The sequence below is a fragment of the Oryza brachyantha genome, chromosome 4 (genome assembly GCF_000231095.2).
Source record: "Oryza brachyantha chromosome 4, ObraRS2, whole genome shotgun sequence".
Classification (NCBI taxonomy): Eukaryota; Viridiplantae; Streptophyta; class Magnoliopsida; order Poales; family Poaceae; genus Oryza; species Oryza brachyantha.
The window spans coordinates 4,608,097-4,627,328 of NC_023166.2; the positions used below are offsets into that span (position 1 = coordinate 4,608,097).

Sequence of the window (19,232 nt, forward strand, 5' to 3'; positions counted from 1 at the left end):
CAGCGGTTGTTCTCAAGATCCTTTGCCAGCATCTAAATCTCATGAACCTATTGTACTACAAAACTGTCATGGTAGTTTGGCAATAATGCCACCAGCCACAAACTTGACAGACAACTCACAACGGTTGTTCTCAAGATCCTTTGCTAGCATCTAAATCTCATGAGCCTGTTCTACTACAAAACGGTCATCAACCAGTTTGAAGTCATACAACTACTCCATGACATACAGCTCGCTGCTAGCATAGGAAACTCCGAACATTGCCTCAAGTGCATCCCACATCTCCTTCCCCAAAGGCATGTGCAAATACACGTCCACTATGGATTCAGCCAACACATTGATCAATGTCCCACAGAACAGGCAATCCGCCGACTCAAATTTGGCCACCTCCTTGGGAGAGAGAGGCCTTTCGGTCGGTTTGCCTCGTGAGACAAAGAAGCATTGCATGGATATCAACCACAACGGTGCATGTGTTTTCCATATCTTATAGTTTGAACCATCAAATGAATGTTGTTTTAAAGTAGCAGCAAAACCAATTGCTGAAAAGGACCTATAAAGTTTTTGGAATGTTAGAAATATGGTCACAATTCGGTATACTTTAATCCAAAATAATAAGACAGCATTTATGACAATCATAGTGAATAATCTAGTGAACATACAAAACAAACTAATCATTATGCTTAGTATATAATAAGCATAAACAATCATGTGATAATCATATAGCACTGAAACCATTGCTAACAGACAATTTAAAACAATGAACATAACCAATAGGAGAGTAATAGTCCGCTGGCGTTTGAGGCAGTATAGCCTTCATTGGTGTTGTTTCCGTCGTTATTGCTGCCATCACCGTGTGCACTGCCTCCTCCGTGCACACCGCTGCCATCTCCATGCGCGCCACCATTGCTACCACCGGTTGACATGACGAAGATTAGCAGCAAACAATCGTGCCAATACACTCCCCAAATACCTTAGCACCCGCCTACCCGTGCAGGTACTCTGGCAAATGCGCCCATTTCGGAGGCCTGCTTGTCCCGATCACTCGTGCATGCAAGTGAAAGGACCAGGGAAGCAAAAGAATAGCACAACTCAAACCAGAGCGGAGAGCAAAAAGAATGGAATCTCGTTCGCGTCTGGCCTTGGGAAGAAGAAGGGAAAGAAAATTGAATCAAATCCCACACCCCCGCTTTCCGTTATCAGATTATCGCTACAGATGTTACGAGAGGCAATCACGGAAATTCGAATTTCCTTTCCTTACGGGCGGGGCGTAGGCCGGCCGCCTCGCCTCGCCACACCCGGCCCAGCCCGGCACGCGCGCGTGACAGTCTTCCCTCCATCTTAACTCGTCAATAAGGAGTCTCCAATAACTCCCTTTTTAAGATAAGATACTTCACTTTAAATCTCCCAAGTGGTATTATTGTCTCTACCATTTATTAGGGGCTAATGGTATTTTAATTAAACTTAATTGGGCCTAGCCCATTTATTCAACAATTATCAACTAAGTGTATCCATGTGTCTCAGTAGTCAAATCGATCTATAGAAATATAGTAAATTTGATAAAACCAAATGTATTATATTTTAAGTTGGACAAAACCATAGGATTTTTTACACGTCGCACGTAGCTTCTGGTATTACGATCCTAGAGATTCATAAAGCCACACCATTAACGAATTTCTGGTGTCTAATCATAAATCTAATATAATTTTACATGGAATTTTATAACTCGTAATTATGATGGATAGTTGGTAAAAATGCGATTTTATGAGTCTATGACTATAATACCACTAATTATGTCTCACATACCAAAAACCTTATGGTTTTATGAAACGTGCTCCATAATACGTGTTGTTTTGTGAAACTTACTCACAGAAAAATGATTGAAAACGCTAGTATGTTCTGTCCCTACTTTCTGCAGAATAATATTCTTTCTTTTTCACAAAAAGAATATCTTCTTGACTTCTAAACATGTGTGCACATATATATGGCATATGTGAACAAAAGAAATCATTCTCACTAAGGGCTACTAGCGTATGTCATATCATATCAAAATCATATCAAAAGTATATATCCCCACGTACTTGCTCCCTACTGGAGTGAGTACATACGCTTCTATAATACTTTGCTAATATATGACACATAAACATAAACTCCCAAAGCAAAATAGAATTAAGTTGCAGCTCACCTTGCTAAGTTGTAATTTTCCATATTAATTAGCATGGTAAATATATGATGTGACCAAGCCTATCATTCATACTCACATCAAGGTCAAGATGTTCACGTGCTAGAATCCGATTCGGCCACCCGCTATATTACTGACTTCAAATGGCCACCAAATTTACATACAAGGTTTGTTTTGGCTTCGTGGATATTAGATGGAAAGATCTTGGAGTCATCTTTTCAATGGATCTAGTCTCATCGTCAAATTCCATCCCATTCATCCGCAGATGAAGAAACAAGGTGTTGCATCACCTGTCATGGGCCTTTGGGTTTGTAACTTTGTTTGGGACCCCGGCTCAAGAGGGGCCCTAGTGGGGTGCGCCACAATCTGGTGGAGCATGACCCTAGTTCACTCTTCGTCGTCCTTCTACCTTTATAAATAGTGAGTTGTCCCTTCAGGGTAAGTCGAGTTTTGCTAAATTAAAGTTTAGCCATTGCTAATAGCTTGTAGCGCGCGTGTCGGTAGATCGCCCATCTAATTGTTCTTCGAAACCCCCAACTTATCATTTATATTCAATTTATATTTGCAATATCAGATTGTTTTTATTTTGTTATTGCTTGTTTCTTGATTTGCTTGCAGGAATAAGGTTGACTTGCACCGGCAAGATCAACAACCCAAGGAGAGGTGTATCGATCGCTAAGGCGCAACACAACGTCTTGTTCAGTTGTAGTCGGATCGTCAATGTTTCTCCTAAATTGTAGTTATCACAACTCACCGAAAGATCGGGCTACCCCGTGCACATCACAATACGATTTGTAGAAATATAATCTACACTCTGTAACGGTAGGTGACTACTTATGTGAAAAAAACAGATAACTGATAAATAGCAAAGATGATAGATTTTACACATATAATGATGCACCAGTCCTAAATGCCTGATATAACTTAGATATCCAGATGTAACGTGGAAAACTGAATCATACCCACTGATTAAAGGGACATACAAATATAATATAATCAAAGAAAAGGAAAAGGGAACATGTGAAAGTTAATTGAAAACTAACAAGACAATAACATATGACCTGATTGGTGGTGGTTGGGAACATCGATCGGGAATCGACACGTACACGAACTAAAGAACAAATGAGATCGAAAGAAGATAGTACAATATGAAACTCAAGAACAGGCAAAAATAGCATCCAGTTCAGATGATTTGAATATTTCTCTAGCATATTTGATCTTCCTGCCCATGTCTTCTCCCGGCTCCCCGCCTTTAATCATCTCGCATTGGCAGATAAACGCATCAAGTTCTCAACAAATAAGGAATAAACAAACTCAACAATGATGGTTTAACCTTCAACGAAACAAACCCTGATAAAAATGCTTAACCAAAAAAGCAGACTAGCAGCACCTACCCCGAATGTGGTATATCACACGGTATAAGAATTCAACGGTTTGCAAAAGGGTCTGTAACATAGTGGTTACATAAGGCCTTAGTAGTACTTGAGATCCTAGGTTTGACTCCTCTTTGGAGCGAATTTTTCGGTATTCTAACGGCTTTGTGCTTTCAGTGTGAGATAACGTGCCCGTCGTCAGCGAGGTGCCAGTGGTGACTTCATTATTAATTAAATCTTGCTGACGGTCTTTGGAGGTGCTCGTAGGGATAGAGTTTGCGTGCGTGCGTTCTCAGGGAGAGTGTGCATGCGTTGTGAGCGTGTTCATTATTAATTAAATCTTGCTGACGGTCTTTGGAGGTGCTCATAGGGATAGAATTTGCGTGCGTGCGTTCTCAGGGAGAGTGTGCGTGCGTTGTGAGCGTGCGTTGTACTGTGTTCTAAAAAAAGAATTCAACGGTTTTTTAAGAGAACTGTCATAGGAAATCTAACAACCCACTTATTTAGAGCAATTTTATCTATATGTACTAAAATTTACATCTAAAATTTTGATATCTCAAGTTATAAAGTAACTACGGTTATTAAATTTTACAAAAAAAAATATAGTAACTTCTGGTACTTTCTCAAAAATAATAAATTCCTCTTATATAACCTAATTAATAATTAAGACGCCATTTGAAACGCAAGGAAAGAAAAAAAACACAAGAATTCAAGTATCATGTTTTTTTAATCATACATGAGTTGAGAAAACAGGGAGTTTGAAGAGTAGCCCTTTAATTACACCACAGGAAAAACATGAACAAAGGAAACTTTCCAAAAGGTGTAAACTCCTACTTATTTACCTTTGGAATTGGTCAAAAAAAAAATCTGCCTTCAATGAACTATAGGATAAATCCTAAGAATAACGATTACTTTTAAAATGCTTTGTCAATCCTCCATTTCAAAGGGACCCTAAAACTATCATCTACAATCATTCTCTGATATGTATATATATATAGTTGATCAACTTCCAATACAAAATTTGAAAAAAAAAACTGGTGACGATGTGAGAATAACGACTAATGTAGTAGCATGAAATCGTCATGTTTGCATAAGAAAAGAAAAACAACAGCCAGATTCCACGCGGAAAACGAACGACTAAAATCATTGCGCTTAGACACGAGAGAGACACGTCAGAAACCAGGCACGAGCATGGTAGAGAACCAGATCACCATGTCTTCAGCGAGCGGCTGCTCGCCGGCGTGCTTCGCCGCCGCCGGCTTGTTGCCGTCGACGACGACGTACACCCGGCAAAGAGGGCACGTCCGCCTGCAGGAGAGGAGCCACCGGTCGACGCAGTCCCGGTGGAACGCATGCCGGCAGGGCAGGCGCCTCGTCGCCTCGCCGACGCGGATCCTGGAGAGGCAGACGCAACACTCCGTCGTCGGGCCGCCGCCGTCCTCGCCGGCTTGCTGCTTTGCCTCCGACGGTATCTTGATGCACAGCATCTTGGAGATGTAGGAGAGGAGGTAGCTCATGGTGCATACACATGCACCACGTTGAATTGCAGCGTAATAGAAGGAAGGCTAGCTGCGCAGCCGCTAGCGAGCTAGTAGAGAAGGGAAAGTATTGTAACATCGATCTCGATCGCTGTGGGTGTCTTTTGGTCAGCGGTCAGGTGGTTTAGTTGCTTTGTTTGTACGAGTGGTTGCTACTATCGGAGTGTGTTGAGAGATCCACATTGGAAGGTGCACCTACACCAACTTTCTTTGGCACCAAGCTTGGATGAAAGCGGCTGATGTGTGTGTACAAACAATGACGTAGCACGAAGGAACATGTCGTTCTCAGGGGAGAAAAAACAAATTAGTAGGTGCAAGAACATTAGTAGTTCATTTGTTCATATCTATTGGTACGGAGCTCTATGGTAGCTGCACTTTTTTTTCCAAGAGTTACCAACACAGCTTACCAGGTAATTCATATTAGGCCCGTTCAACCTTGGGCTGGGCCAGGCCAAAAAAAATCCGACCTAATAATACAGGCCCGAGCCCAGCACAAACCTCATGCTTTCTTGTTTCTTTTTTTAAGAAAAAGTCCATCAGAGATTTCTGAACTTTTGTTTTTCGTTTCTTAACCGGAATTCCAAAATTATGTACCCTTAAATATGCATAATCCGTTTAATAAGATGTCTCGACAGTATGGACTTGTTTTTTAACTGTTTTTTATGTGTCCGGTGGGTCCCATATATCAGATTATTTTTTTTTCTCTTCCCTTCTCTTTCTTCCCTTCTCTTTCTCCCTCTCTTCTCTTCTTGTCTCCCGTCCTGGGGGAGTGGGCGAGTCGCGGCAGGCAGGCTGGGGTGGACAGTGGTGGGAGAGCGGCGGTACGGGGCACGGTTGGCGGGCGACGTCGGTGTGCGAGCAGCGACGGGGGTAGCCGGGCTGGGACGCGGACGGTGGAGCTGGCCAAGTTAAACAGGTTGAAATTTGGTGTCAATTTTTGGAAAATTTTCAGGTATAATATCCCGGAGCTGGCCAAGAAGTACGAGGTATACGCCATAGATCTGCTCGGCTATGGATGAAGCGAGAAGGCACTGGTGGAGTACGAGGCGACCATATGGATGGAACAGGTCTGTGACTTCCTAAGGGATGTCGTCAAGGACTGACTTCCTAAGGGATGTCGTCAAGGACCCCGCCGTCATCATCGGCAATAGCTTGGGCTGCTCAACTCCACCGACCAATTCGGTGACCCCAACCGCCCGCTCGAGGAGACGGCACCGACAGCAGAGGAGAGCGCGGTGAGCACGCTCATCATGAAGCCGCTCAAGGAAGCCTTCCAGCTAGTCGTCCTTGGGTTCCTCTTCTGGCAGGCCAAGCAGCCGGCGAGGGTCGAGAAGGTGCTCAAGAGTGTGTACAAGGACACCACCAACGTGGACGACTACACGAACACTGGCGAGGCGTACTATAGGCTGATGTCGCAGTTCATGGCGAACCAGAGCCGGTACACGTTGTAAAGGTTGCTGACCAAGCTGCCATGCCCGCTGCAGCTGCTGTGGGGTGACCTCCACCCGTGGGTCGGGCCGGCCAAGGCTTCTACCAGGGAATATTTTTTATTTTTTAAACATTTTTAATAAATAATTTATTAAACTCCAGAAAAATATTTCCACCGTATGAATCTTTTGGTCACGCCATCCATATTGACGTGACAAAACGGCTTGCCACGTCATTATCGGTGGCCCAATGACATTGGCGTGACAAGACTATCACACCATGCCTCGCCGACTAGGCTGCATGGTAGCGTTGTGTTGCCACGCCACCATGACGAGGCACCGGAGCGTTCAACAAGGCTTCTACCAGAACATATTTTTGGTATTCCGGTTTAGGGACGAAAAACAAACTCGACTTTTGTCACGCCCAGAAATTTACACCAAATTTCTGAACAATAGCATGTATTAAATCTCGGTCCAGGCATCAGCCCAAGTACACACTATGACAAATTAATACACAGTTCCATGTCTTAAAAACAAATAAAAACAATTATCTATCGAAATGCAGCGGAAAAGGAAAACATGACTAGACCATCTAATCTTCAGCTTCAGCTGGCGAAGACGGCTCCACACCACAGGCATTCTTGACGGCGGACTGAACCTTACTTCAACCTTTGGAACAACCTTCTTCTGACTTCTGACTGAAACTCTGGCACTTGCTCTGATGGGGGAAAAATTAAGCAAGGCTGAGTACAAACCACCGTACTCAACAAGTAACACCCAAGAGAGGAGAATAATGAATGCAATAGGGTAACAAGGATAGGCTAAGGTTAAATTGCACAAAGCTGCAGTAATTTAGCAAAGCAGTAGATAAAGATAGGCTGAAATAAAAGTAACGTAACATTTAAAATAATCATCCACTGTCCAACGTTACACCACGTTGCAACAGGCCCAAACCACTGTCGAACGTTACACCACGTAGCGAGAGGGTCAACCCTCTGCCCAACGTTAAACCACGTTGCGACAGACCCAAACCACTGCCAACGTTACACCACATTGCGCAGGGTCAAACCAATTCCAAGATTAGTAAAATTATTAAAGGGGTTCGACTAATCCCAGTGAGTCTGTCAGTTCGCCCAATAACCGCGGGCACGACTATTTGAATAGTTTTACTCTGCAGAGGTGTACAACTTTACCCACAAGACATGGCTCCCAAGCATGTTACCATGCCCCAACATATCACCACGATACCTCAGTACGGAAACCATGATAAGACCTTTCACCTAACCCTCCTTAGACAATCGTACCACACTTCAGGTTTCACCCCCTCCTTTACACCAAGTCGGGCAGTCCCCTCTTGTGCCTTGGTAGATCCGGAAGCAGCAGAGGCTTTCGCTACACCACGATTGCCCGTCCATACTCCATCACGCCTACCCTTGCCTCGGTACGTCGAATAGGGACAAGCTAGATTACGAGTCTCACCGTTGCCCATTCTGGCTTGTGGTTAGTACGTGTAAGACCTTCAGGGTTTCCTGAGAACCGGTCCTTAATTGCCATGGGTGCGACTCTCAAAACCATACACCCACAGCCCACCATAAGCAATATTTTAGTTGTATTTAATCCATATCGCGAAATTAATAATGATTTCAACCATTAAAGGTCTATCAAAGTGTAACAGTAATTAAATGATAATTGGTGAGCTAGTTGAACTAAGCATGGCTAAGCATTGACTAACCCTAAGTCTAGTCAAATTAACACTGGGATGACAATAATAATAAATGGGGATCAACGGGTATAAAGGTAAATGCCCAACAGATAAATAAAGTAAATCATTGGAATACAATGCATGTTTGAATGTAAAAGCGGGGGATTTCATAAACATAGGTTCAACATGATCAAAGAAGGGTGCCACTTGCCTTGCTTAGACCCATGAGGAACTTCGGTGACGACTTCGAGAACGAACGGCGCTGCGACGGGGTCAAAACCTATGACAAACAAGGCAAAACAAACAAAACAGGCTATAAAACTACTGAAACAGAAAAAGAAACTATTTTTAATGGATTCTTGGCATTTTTATGGATTTAATGAGACTTGAATGGACCTAAACGGAGACTAGATGAATTACTTATGAATTTTAGAAGTTTTCTGGGTTTTTAGCTAAACAGAAAAGTCCTAAATCAATTATTGCGCAATTAATGGGGCTGCTGACGTCAGCGAGGAGAGAGGAGGCTGGCGGCTGACAGGTGGGGACCACCTGTCGGTGAGAGAGAGGGGGAGGGAGAGACTGACACGCGGGTCCCACGGGAGGAGGGGCGCGGGGTGACAAACGGGTGGGTCCCGCTCGTCAGCGAGAGGGGAACAGAGAGGAAGCAGCGAGCCCGGCCGGCGACGGGAGCTACGGGCGGCGCGGCGGCGGCGGCACACGAAGACGGCGACGACGGTGCGACGGCGACGACGCGACGACGACCGGCGTTCGGCGACGGCGCGACAGCGACGACCGGCGTCCGGTGACAGCGCGTGGCGCGTGATCGAGCGCGGCGCACGGCGACGACGGCACGGCGACGGCGGGCGGGCGCGGGAAGCGGCCATGCGGGAAGGCGCGGGTGGCGCGAGGACAACGTGACGACGGCGAAGCTGGGCGACGGTCTGGCAGGGGCTGCCTGCGACCGGCGGAGTCCGACGACGACTGCGCGGGGAGAGCACGGCGGCGATGATGGAGGGAACGGGAGAGGGAGAGGGGAAACGCTCACCGGCGGTGACAGAGATGGCGGCGCGTCGACGAGGGCGAGGCGGAGGTGATGACGCAGACGCGCGGTGGCCGGCGACGCGAGGGCGGCGACGACGAGTCGGCGTGGAGGAGGCGGAGACAGCGACGGGTGGCGCGGCTCGGAGCGGCGACGGGCGGCGGGAGGGAGAGACGATGACGGACGCCGGCAGCGGGGCTTGGCGACCGCGCGACGACAGTGACGAAGGGCGGAGATGAAGGTGGTGGTGGGCGGAGGGGCGACGGCGACGCAAAGGTGGCGATTGCGACGAAGTGGGGAACGACGGCGTGGAGACACGGCCGAGAGGGAGAGGGATCGGGGCGGCGCGGAGCATGGCCGGGGAGAGGAGGAGGAGCGGCGCGGCTGGCGGCGAGGCGCGTGCGCGGGAGGCAGAGGAGGATGGAGGGGGAAACTGTGGCGACGACCGACGGCGCGGCGAGGGGCGGTGCTAGGGATCGGCGGGTATGCGGCGGACGGCGGCGACCCAGTGGGTGGCCACGTGAGAGCTGGCGACGGCGCTTAGAGCGGCGGCGCCGAAGGGAGAACAACAGCGGCTCGGGGAGGACGACGACGACGGCGTGACGGGAGGGCGACGGAGCTCCGGCGTCGGCAAGGTCGCCTTGGCGACGGCGAGGCGAGGGTAACGACGGGCGGAGGGGCGACGGAGGACGTCGGCCAACGGCGAGCGGCAGGGCGCACTCGCGATCGCCCGAAGAAACAGAGGAAGGGAGGAGAGCGGGCTCACCGGGGTGGCGCGGCGGCGACGGCCGATGCGACGAGATCGACCAGCGCCGGCCGACGGCGTGAGCGGGCGGCGGCGGGAGCGGCGTCGCACGGCGGCGGCGCACGGCACGGCGACGACCGGCAACCAGCGACGACGCGCAGCGGACAACCGAGATGGCGGCGCACACGGCGCAGCCGAGCAAGGCGGCGGCAGCAGGCTGGCGCGACGACGACGGCCGGGCGCGAGAGGGGACGCGGACGGGCGCGGATGGCGGTGGCTTGACGACAGCCTCGCGAGGGCGACGACGACCGCAGCAGGCGACGGCGAGGAGGAGCTCCGCACCTGTCCGGCGACGGCGTGCGGCTCGACGGTGGTCGGCCGGAAAGGGAGAGAGTGAGGGGAGGTGAAGGGAGAAGCTCACCGGCGGCAGCGACCGTGCGGACGAGACGGCGAGATCGAGACGAAGGTGGTGACGCGGGAGGGCGGCGACGTCCGACGGCCGACGAGGAGATCGGCAGCTGACGGCGATGGAGGGGAGCTTCGGGCGGAGAGGGGGAAAGTGGCGGCGGGGCAGAGGCACGGGGATTTTATAGGGTGGCGGTGCCGGCTAGGCTGGGGCGGCCGGTGGAGACCGAGTCGGCGACGCGGCGAACTCGGCGGCGGCGGTTGCGGTGGCGGCGCGGCGGGCGGAGGAGTCGGGGCGGCGGCGGACTCGGCTGGCGTGGCGCGGCGCGGGCGCGGGCGCTGGCGAAGCCTGGTCGCTGACAGGTAGGCCCCACCTGTTAGTGGCGCGAGGGAGGAGGGAGGCGAGACGGACTCGCGGGCGCGGGCGCTGCGCGGGAGCTGGGCCGAGCGGCGGCCCAGGCGGAGGCGCGCGCGGAGAGGGGAGGCCGGAGCCGGTCGGCTGGGCCGGCCGAGAGGAAGTGGTGGTGGGCCGGCTAGGCTGGGCCGACCCAGGAAGGAGGGGAGGAAAAAGAAAAGGAAGGGAAGAAAATTGGACTTCGGCCCAATTTGAGGAGGAAGGGAAAAAGAAAGGAAAAAGGAGGGAAAAAGGAAAACCCCATTTTTGCCGAGTTTTAAATTAATTTGTTTGATCAAATTTTATTCTTCTGCAATTTGAATTTAAATCCTGTTAATTGATTTGGAACTTCGATTTAATTAAATTAATTCCTTTTGGAGGGATTTTTCCTGAGTTAATTAAGCCAATTGTTATTTACGAATTTCTTTTTACGATTTTAGGCTTAGGATGAAACTCCGGGTGTGACAACTTTAAGTCTAGGATCCCAGTGGACTTTTTCCATAGTAATATATCGCGCCATACTTGGGCTCATATTTTAGGCCTAGATGCCTAAAAAACTTTCAAAAAAGGTTTGGCGAAATCAGATTTCCAAAATTTGGCTTACAAAATTGTCTAATCGAGCTTCCAATTTTCAGCATGTCTTTTCAAGTTTTTTAGAAAATTCCATAGGCCATGTATCAACTCCATTTGAGTTGCAACTTTGTGGTGTGTTTATTCTTGTGCTACCGGTGAAAAGGAAAATACAAAAAAAAAAAGAAAACGTTGATTTCCACTAGTGCCTCGACATCACGATGTGTCCCTTCGCTCCATTTGACCCTGTGCGGTTTTCTATTTTTGTTGAAACTCAGCAAACTTTGTCTTGTCCATCCTTTCTTGCTGTTCACCAGTGTCATACTCACTCCCACTACTATTCTAGGACACGAGTAGACCAGCAACTAAGGACGAGTAACTTTGGATTTTTATTCAGCATTACTATCTGTTATTGAATTATGTACCACTCTCATATTTGGTCTTCCTAGCTCCACATATTACTTCTTAACAACACAGATTGTTGACCCTTGTAATCGTCGGCTACACCTTCCTGGTATCCTTTGCTTTGCTGGTTCATGGCGAATCAGAGCCGATACACGCTGTACAGGCTGCTGACCAAGCTGCCATGCCCGCTGCTGCTGCTGTGTGGTGACCTTGACCCGTGGGTCGGGCCGGCCAAGGCGGCGCGAATAAGGGAGTTCTACCAGGACACCACCATCGTCAACCTCCAGGCCAGCCACTGCCCCCATGACGAGGCATCGGAGCGTTCAACAAGGCGTTGCTCTAGTGGCTCGCCTCCCATGAGTCCAGCAAGCCGGCGGAGCCCGAGCCCTCAAGCTAGAAGGACAGGAGATGCAGAGAAGAGAGAAAGAGAGAGAGGAGAGAAGGAAGAGAAGGGAAGAAAAGAAGTGGAGAGAAAAAAACTGATATGTGGGACCGACCAGACGCCACATCAGCAAAACTAGTCAAAAATGAGTCAATCCTGCCGAGGGGTCTTTTCTGAACGGATTATGTGAGTTTAGGATACACATTATTTTATTCCGGTTGAGGGACGAATAACAAACTCGGCTTTAAGTTCAGTGACCCATGGTGGACTTTTTCCATAGTGTATATCGTGCCATACTTGGGCTCACATTTTGGGCCTTGATGCCTAAAACTTTAGAAAAAGGTTTGGCAAAATCAGATTTTCGAAATTTGGCTTACAAAATTGTCTAATCGAGCTCCTAGGTTTCAGCACGTCTTTTTATGTTTTTTGGAAAATTCCATAGGCCATGTATCAACTCCATTTTAGTTCCAACTTTGTGGTGAATTTATTTTTGTGCTACTGGTGAAAAGAAAAATACAAAAAAAATAAAAGAATACATTGATTTCCACTAGTGCCTCGACACCACGATGTGGTCCCTTGGCTCTGTTTGAGCCTGTGCGGTTTTCTTTTTTTTGAAACTCGCCAAACTTTGCCTTGTCCATTCTTTCTTATTGTTCACCAACGTCATACTCACTCCCACTACTATTCTAGGACATGAGTTGATGTGCATGGAGGTGGCCCGAACTTTCGCTGAGTTATGATAACTATGATTTGGGAGAAACATTGACTATCTGACTACAACCATACAAGACATTGTGTTGCCAATGCAAATCAACCTTATTCCTGCTAGCAAATCGAAGAAACAAGCAAGAACAAGATAAAATCAATCTGATATTGCAAATAGGAATTGAATACAAATGATAAGTTGGGGTTCTGAAGAACAAGTAGACAGACGGTCTAGCCGACACGCACGCTGCAAGCAAGTAGCAATGGCTAAACTTTAATCTAACAAAACCCACCAAATCATGAAGGTGTAACTAGCTATTTATAGAGATGGGAGGATGACCAAGGGTGCCCTAGGGTCATGCTCCACCAGATTGGGGCACCGGGCCCCTCTTGCGCCGGGGTCCCAAATAAAGTTGCAAGCTCAAAGGCCCATGATAGGTGATGCAACACCTTGTTTCTTCATATGCAGATGACAAGAATGGAATTTGGCAATGAGGCTAGATCCGTCAGAAAGAGGACTCCAAGATCTTTCCATAAAGTACTTACGGATCCAAAACAGAGCTCGTATGCCAAATTGGCGGCCGTTTGAAGTCAGCAATGTAGCGGGTGGCCGAATTGGATTCTAGCACTTGAGCATCTTGATCTTGATGTCAGCAATGGTTGTTCCAATGGTAGGCTTGGTCACATCATCCTTCCCTTATTCACGGAAAACCGTCCTCGGTTTTTCCATATGGTTCTCTTCGCGTAGCACATGATTTTCTCCATAGAATTGTGTACATGAAAACAAACGCAACAAACTTCCATCATGCAATATCATTAGTTCTTTAGAACAGAGTTAATCTCCTATGAAACAAATGTACCTTGTAATAAGTATGCACAACAAGATATGCAAGAACTGCATCAAAATGATTCTCTTGTAGCTCATCTCGTGCTGCTTCTTTAGAAATTAAGTAAACACTCGATATGTTTTCAATGGTGTAGGGCAACAATGTTGAGCGATAGTGTCGCTCCCCTTCTTCCAAACTAACCTGTTTCTTTAAATCAAAACAAAACAAACTCGAGATAATATGATTAGCAATAACATGTATCTCTAGCTTGCATATTTTATCCACATCGGCATGAGGTTCTAAATTTGAACATATGTAAACTCTATGCACAAAATATATTCCTTTATCATTATATTTGCCAAATATACGAAAAATAACACTAGTTGGACATGGCAAATCATAAATGGCAAATAATTTCTCCTTTAAATCGTCGAGCTCACAAAAATCATTGAATAGAATATAGCCCAATGTATTTAAAGAAGATAACAATTGAAGTTCATCATTCTCGCTGGACGTGTAAATAACATGCTTAAATTCAATACATGGAGAATCAAGAACAAAAGTGGCATGTTCATTCACTAGTTGTGGCATGGATATAAGTGAATACTTTCACACAACTCTTCTTTAGCACAAGGAGTGGAATGCAAATCAACTTGTGACAAAGGCAACACAAAATTAGGTTCCACCAAAATTTGCTCTAAATTACCATTGATAGTGGAAAAATATAATTCATCAGTTAAACACTCACCTTGAGTAAATTTAGCACCATTTAAGTTACCTTTCAAGCCCTCTTCAGATAATGTAGATGCATCAGCCTTCTCCTTTCATTCGTGAGTGATGGGGATGGCATTTCAATCATATTGTTCTCCTCCTTTTGGTGCATGTTCGAAGCTCCCTGCAAAATGTTAGTGACAGGTGGCACAAGAATAGCTTATTGCACTATTGGGTTATCCAAAAGTTTTCTCTCAACAATACAAGCAAGCATAAACAAATGGTTTATGTGATTATACGTTACATTAGCAAGACCAACCTGAATATTGGAATTAAACCCTTTCAAAAATCTAGTCATTGTGTTCTCATTGCTTTCTTTTAAACCACTATAAGTGATGCAAATTTTAAACTCATGAAAATACTCCTACACAGTTTTGTCACCTTATTTTAGATGTTCAAATTTCTCAAGGAGAGCACGTTTATAGTATGAAAACATAATTTTTTTCCTCATTAATGTTTTGCATTCATTCCATGTTTCAAACTTGTTACCCATAGTATACCATCGAAAAGATGCAGAACCAGTACATTTGTTAATAGCGGCCTTAATCATTTGAGCATTAGAGAAATCATACTTATCAAAGTGTTTGTCTACAGCTAGCTCCCAATCAATATAAGCGGCAGAATCATACTTTCCATCAAAAGTTGGCAAAAGAGACTCTACTCTTGTAAGATTACAGTCATGTACCTTATATGCATCATGTTGATCACTCGCCATGTGTTGTCGTGAGTGAAAAGGTGTATGTTGAGCACGAGCGGCTCCATTCTCCTTGTGTGACCCTACCATGGCTAGTAGCAAACAAGAAACATACACAAAATATATGTTTCTATCAACTACTAGGTTGTGGAGGCTCAAAAGTCACACACACACCCAAGCATTTCACCAAGCTCTTACAACTTCTCACCAATGCACGCTGGATGGCAGCTACACTGACTCAACCAAGCACCCCAATGGAGGTTGGATGTATATATGCCTTGGCAAACACTTGCTCTACGACTACAGCAAAATATGTGGAGTTCTAGGTAGTCTTAAATATGTAGCAAAGAAGTAGCAAATGCTCGAATCAGATAATGCAAAGTTGAATGATAGTTCAAAGTCAAGTACTATGTTGGTCCTAGGCTAGAACGTACTATAGACGCGAGCCTATACACAAACGATACCACAAGATAACACGATACAACTCAAGCATCACTCTGATATATCAAAGCAAACTCAAAGATACAATCTGTTTTTTCTTCTTCTTCTTTTCCTTTCTTTCTTTTTTATGCAGCTTTTTTCTTTTTTATTCTTTTTTTTCACCTTTCTGCCTTTTCTTCTTTTTTAAATATTATTTTGGATTTTCTTTCAGCAGACTGACCAAGGGCTAAGTTGCAAAGTTACAGGGACTCAAAAGTAAATATCAAAAATTATAGGGACCTAAATGTAAAATGTCATCCAAAAATTTGATCTACACAAAAATGGAATTGTGACGACACGACGATTCTGTTTTTGCAAACAGATCTCAAATCCGACACCAAATAAAAATTTTTCCAAATTGTTTGACACTATTAAGAATACTTGATTAGTAAAAGGGAGTTCGGCAATTTTAGGTGGAGGGGTAGATGACCGAAGCAAAGGAAGGAAGGTATCTAAACCAATCTAAACCTTCCTTTATTGTCTACCATGTAAGAAAACAAATCAATCTAGACTCCACTCAAAAGAAAACAAACTAGATACAAACGACGCAACTCCCAAATTGACCAACAAAAAACTTCCGAAACCACAAAAATGGAACCCTGGCACCGAGCTGATTCCATTTTTGTAGGTCCCGATGAAAACAAATATACGACGGCAGCGACAACAATGGTACTATACGTGACCAGAACTCAACATGACTCGACAATGCAACGCAAAACTCAACAATGCAAAAGCTGAAAAGAACAATGCAAGGCACAAAGATGGCTAGGTAAAACATGAACTAATCTAATCTACTATTTTTTTGGCTATTTTCTCGTTTACGGGAAGATAAAAACTCACCGAGCAACGAAAGCTCTGATACCACTTGATGTGCACGGGGGTGGCCCAATCTTTCGATGAGTTGTGATAACTACGATTTGGGAGAAACGTTGACGATCCAACTATAATCGTACAAGATGTTGTGTTGTGCCTTAGCGATCAATACACCTCTCCTTGGGTTGTTCATCTTGCCGGTGCAAATCAACCTTATTCCTGCTAGCAAATCAAAGAAACAAGATATTACAAGATAAAAGCAATCTGATATTACAAATAGGAATTGACTAACCGTTGCAGCATCAATATCTGATCGACTGGATTGTTAGTTACCTATCGGCTCGATAGCCGATCGACTTGTTTTACCGTTCATCTTGTTAGTTGCAGGATCAAACTGACTGGCACGCCCGCGCACCTTCTAAGAATTTAGGTCCTGCACTGGAGCTATCTAAGATTGACTCCCAGGCCTTCATGTGTGACACGTCAGATCACATTTTTGACGTCAACAGGCGCCACATCTTGCTGAGTTGATTGGGAGGCACTACTACACCCGTGTAGTAGATTATTAGGGATAACATCCACTGTTTGTTGTATCTTTTGTGTTTACAACGGCAGGTGATGAAGGTGATAAGACTTCTCAAGATTTCAAGGGTTCTGCCAGTAAAGAGCAACTACAAACTATTACAGAGAATTTTAATAAAAAGGTGAATGAGGCAGTCGCCAAGGTGGTTATCGACGCCCTTATTGAACTCAACCTCAGAAGCACCTTGGATAGGTTGGACAATGGGTGTCCACACTTACTGATCATGTGGTTGCGTTGGAGACGTGTCAACCATCCAACGAAGAAGTGAACGGTAGCAACAACGGAGGTTAGTTGCCAGAAGGCACAGTGTACGATTCTATTGGCAGTGTCGATGAACAAGCTACACGGCATGCACGGCTACGATATCGACTTCGCATGAACATGACAGGTATGGGTGGTGCTCACAATCAACAATACAACTGCTAACAAGGTAATAATAATCATGTGTCCAATGATCCATATGCTAAGGTTAAATTTAAAATACCATCCTTTTCGGGTCACTATGATGCTGAAAAATACCTTGATTAGGAGATGACAGTAGAACAAAAGTTTAGTGCCCACCTTGTGCCTAAACAATATAGAGATAGATAAGCAACCAGTGAGTTTAAAGATTTTCTATTATCTAGTGGATTGGGTTAAATGCAGCTAGAGCTTTACCTACTACATGGAAAGAACTTAAGATAGTTATGCGTGATAGATTTGTCCCTCCATCTTATCATAGAGATTTACGCAATAGACTAATGCATTTAGAGCAAGGGGACAAATCTGTGCAGGATTAGAATGGTGAGCTACAAAAGGGATTGATGCGATGTAGCATAGTGGAGGGAACCGATGATTCTATTTGTCATTTTAACTTGGGACTGAGGCACAAAATTTAGGACATGGTTAATTATAAGGAGTTCAATATTGTCAACGAGTAGTTTCAGCAGGTCAAGAATAAGAAAAGTACACACCCTCACCAACGAGCAAGCGATTATGTCACACCCTGAGTTTTAGCCTAGCCAAAAATGAATGGTATAATGCATTAAAAATATTTTTTAATTAAATTTCAGGAGAAAACATTGTTTAAATTAATTTAATTTAATGAATTGGAAGGTTTTTGGATAATTTAAAATGTCACGAAAGCATTTTAAATGATTAACAAGATTTAAATTCAAATTGCAGTCAATAAAAATTAATTAAATAAATTTAATAAAAAATCAGCAAAATTGGAGGCAATTTATTTTTTCCTTTTCTCCTTTTTACTTCCGTTTCCGTCCTATTTTTCATTCTTTTTTTCTCCATTTTTCCCTTTTGTTTTTCTCCTTTTTTTCTTTTCTTCCCCTCCTAGCCAGCCCAATCCTCCCCTCTCCCACATGGGCCGGCCCACTCTAGCCCGCTCGCACCCCACCACCCTCTTTCTCGCTCTCTCCCTCCTATCGGCCGGCCCACTGCCTCCCCTCGTGCGTGCCCAAGTCTGCGCTGCCTCCCTTCCTCTCTCCGGGCCACTACCACCTATCAGCCCAGTCTCCCTCCTCCAGTCGGCGCCTGCGCCTGCCACGCCCTCGCCACCACGGTCGTGCGCCGCCACGTCCCAGCCACCACTCTCCCTCGCGCTCGCCACGTCGCCGCCTTCGTCTCGCCGCGCCCTGCCTCATCACGCCTCCTCCTTGCGCCCGCCTCGTCGCGCCGCCACCGCTGTGCCACGCTTCGCCTCTGCCTCGCCGCTCGACCACGCTCTTGCTCATGCCAGCGTCACATCACGGACGTGTCCGCCGTATCTCATCCACGCCTCACGCACCCGTCGTCCTCTACGTTCGCCACTCGGGCCGCAAATCTCGTCGCACACATAACGACCGCAAATCGTGCGTCCACCGCCTCCACTGTAATCCCCGCCACCAATTCCGCTCGCCATCACCACCACTAGACCCGCAATCACCACCGCCTCCTCCACATCCGCGCGCCGCAATCGCTGTGTCGGCCGTCGCCTCTTCCCACTATAAATTCCTTCTCGGTCGCCACCGCCACCCCCTTCGCCTTGCCTTCACTCTCGCCCTCCATCGGCTCATGCCGTCGCTGTCAATCTTTCCCTACCGCCTCAGGGTATCGCCGCCGCCGGGGATTGCATCGCCGATCGCCACGGCCGAGTGCCACCCTATCACTCCTCCTCCTCGCCGTCGTTGTGCCGGTGAGCCCATACCCCCTTTCTCCTCCCTCCTCTCTT

General features: G+C 46.3%; 1 protein-coding gene and 1 pseudogene across 1 annotated transcript; one reads left to right on the plus strand and one right to left on the minus strand.

The window, feature by feature from the left end:
• Positions 1-4,283: 4,283 nt before the first annotated feature.
• On the minus strand, positions 4,284-5,200 carry LOC102708327 (E3 ubiquitin-protein ligase RHA2A-like). Its single transcript, XM_006652070.3, has one exon. The coding sequence runs from the start codon at positions 5,064-5,066 to the stop codon at positions 4,722-4,724; it is 345 nt and encodes a 114-aa protein (XP_006652133.1). The 5' UTR covers positions 5,067-5,200; the 3' UTR covers positions 4,284-4,721.
• A 510-nt stretch (positions 5,201-5,710) lies between these two features.
• LOC102719380 lies at positions 5,711-12,171 on the plus strand (annotated as a pseudogene).
• Positions 12,172-19,232: the final 7,061 nt, after the last annotated feature.

Excerpts from the sequence above, each read along its gene's own strand:
- LOC102708327 (XM_006652070.3), bottom strand. The coding sequence starts at position 5,066 with ATGAGCTACCTCCTCTCCTACATCTCCAAGATGCTGTGCATCAAGATA.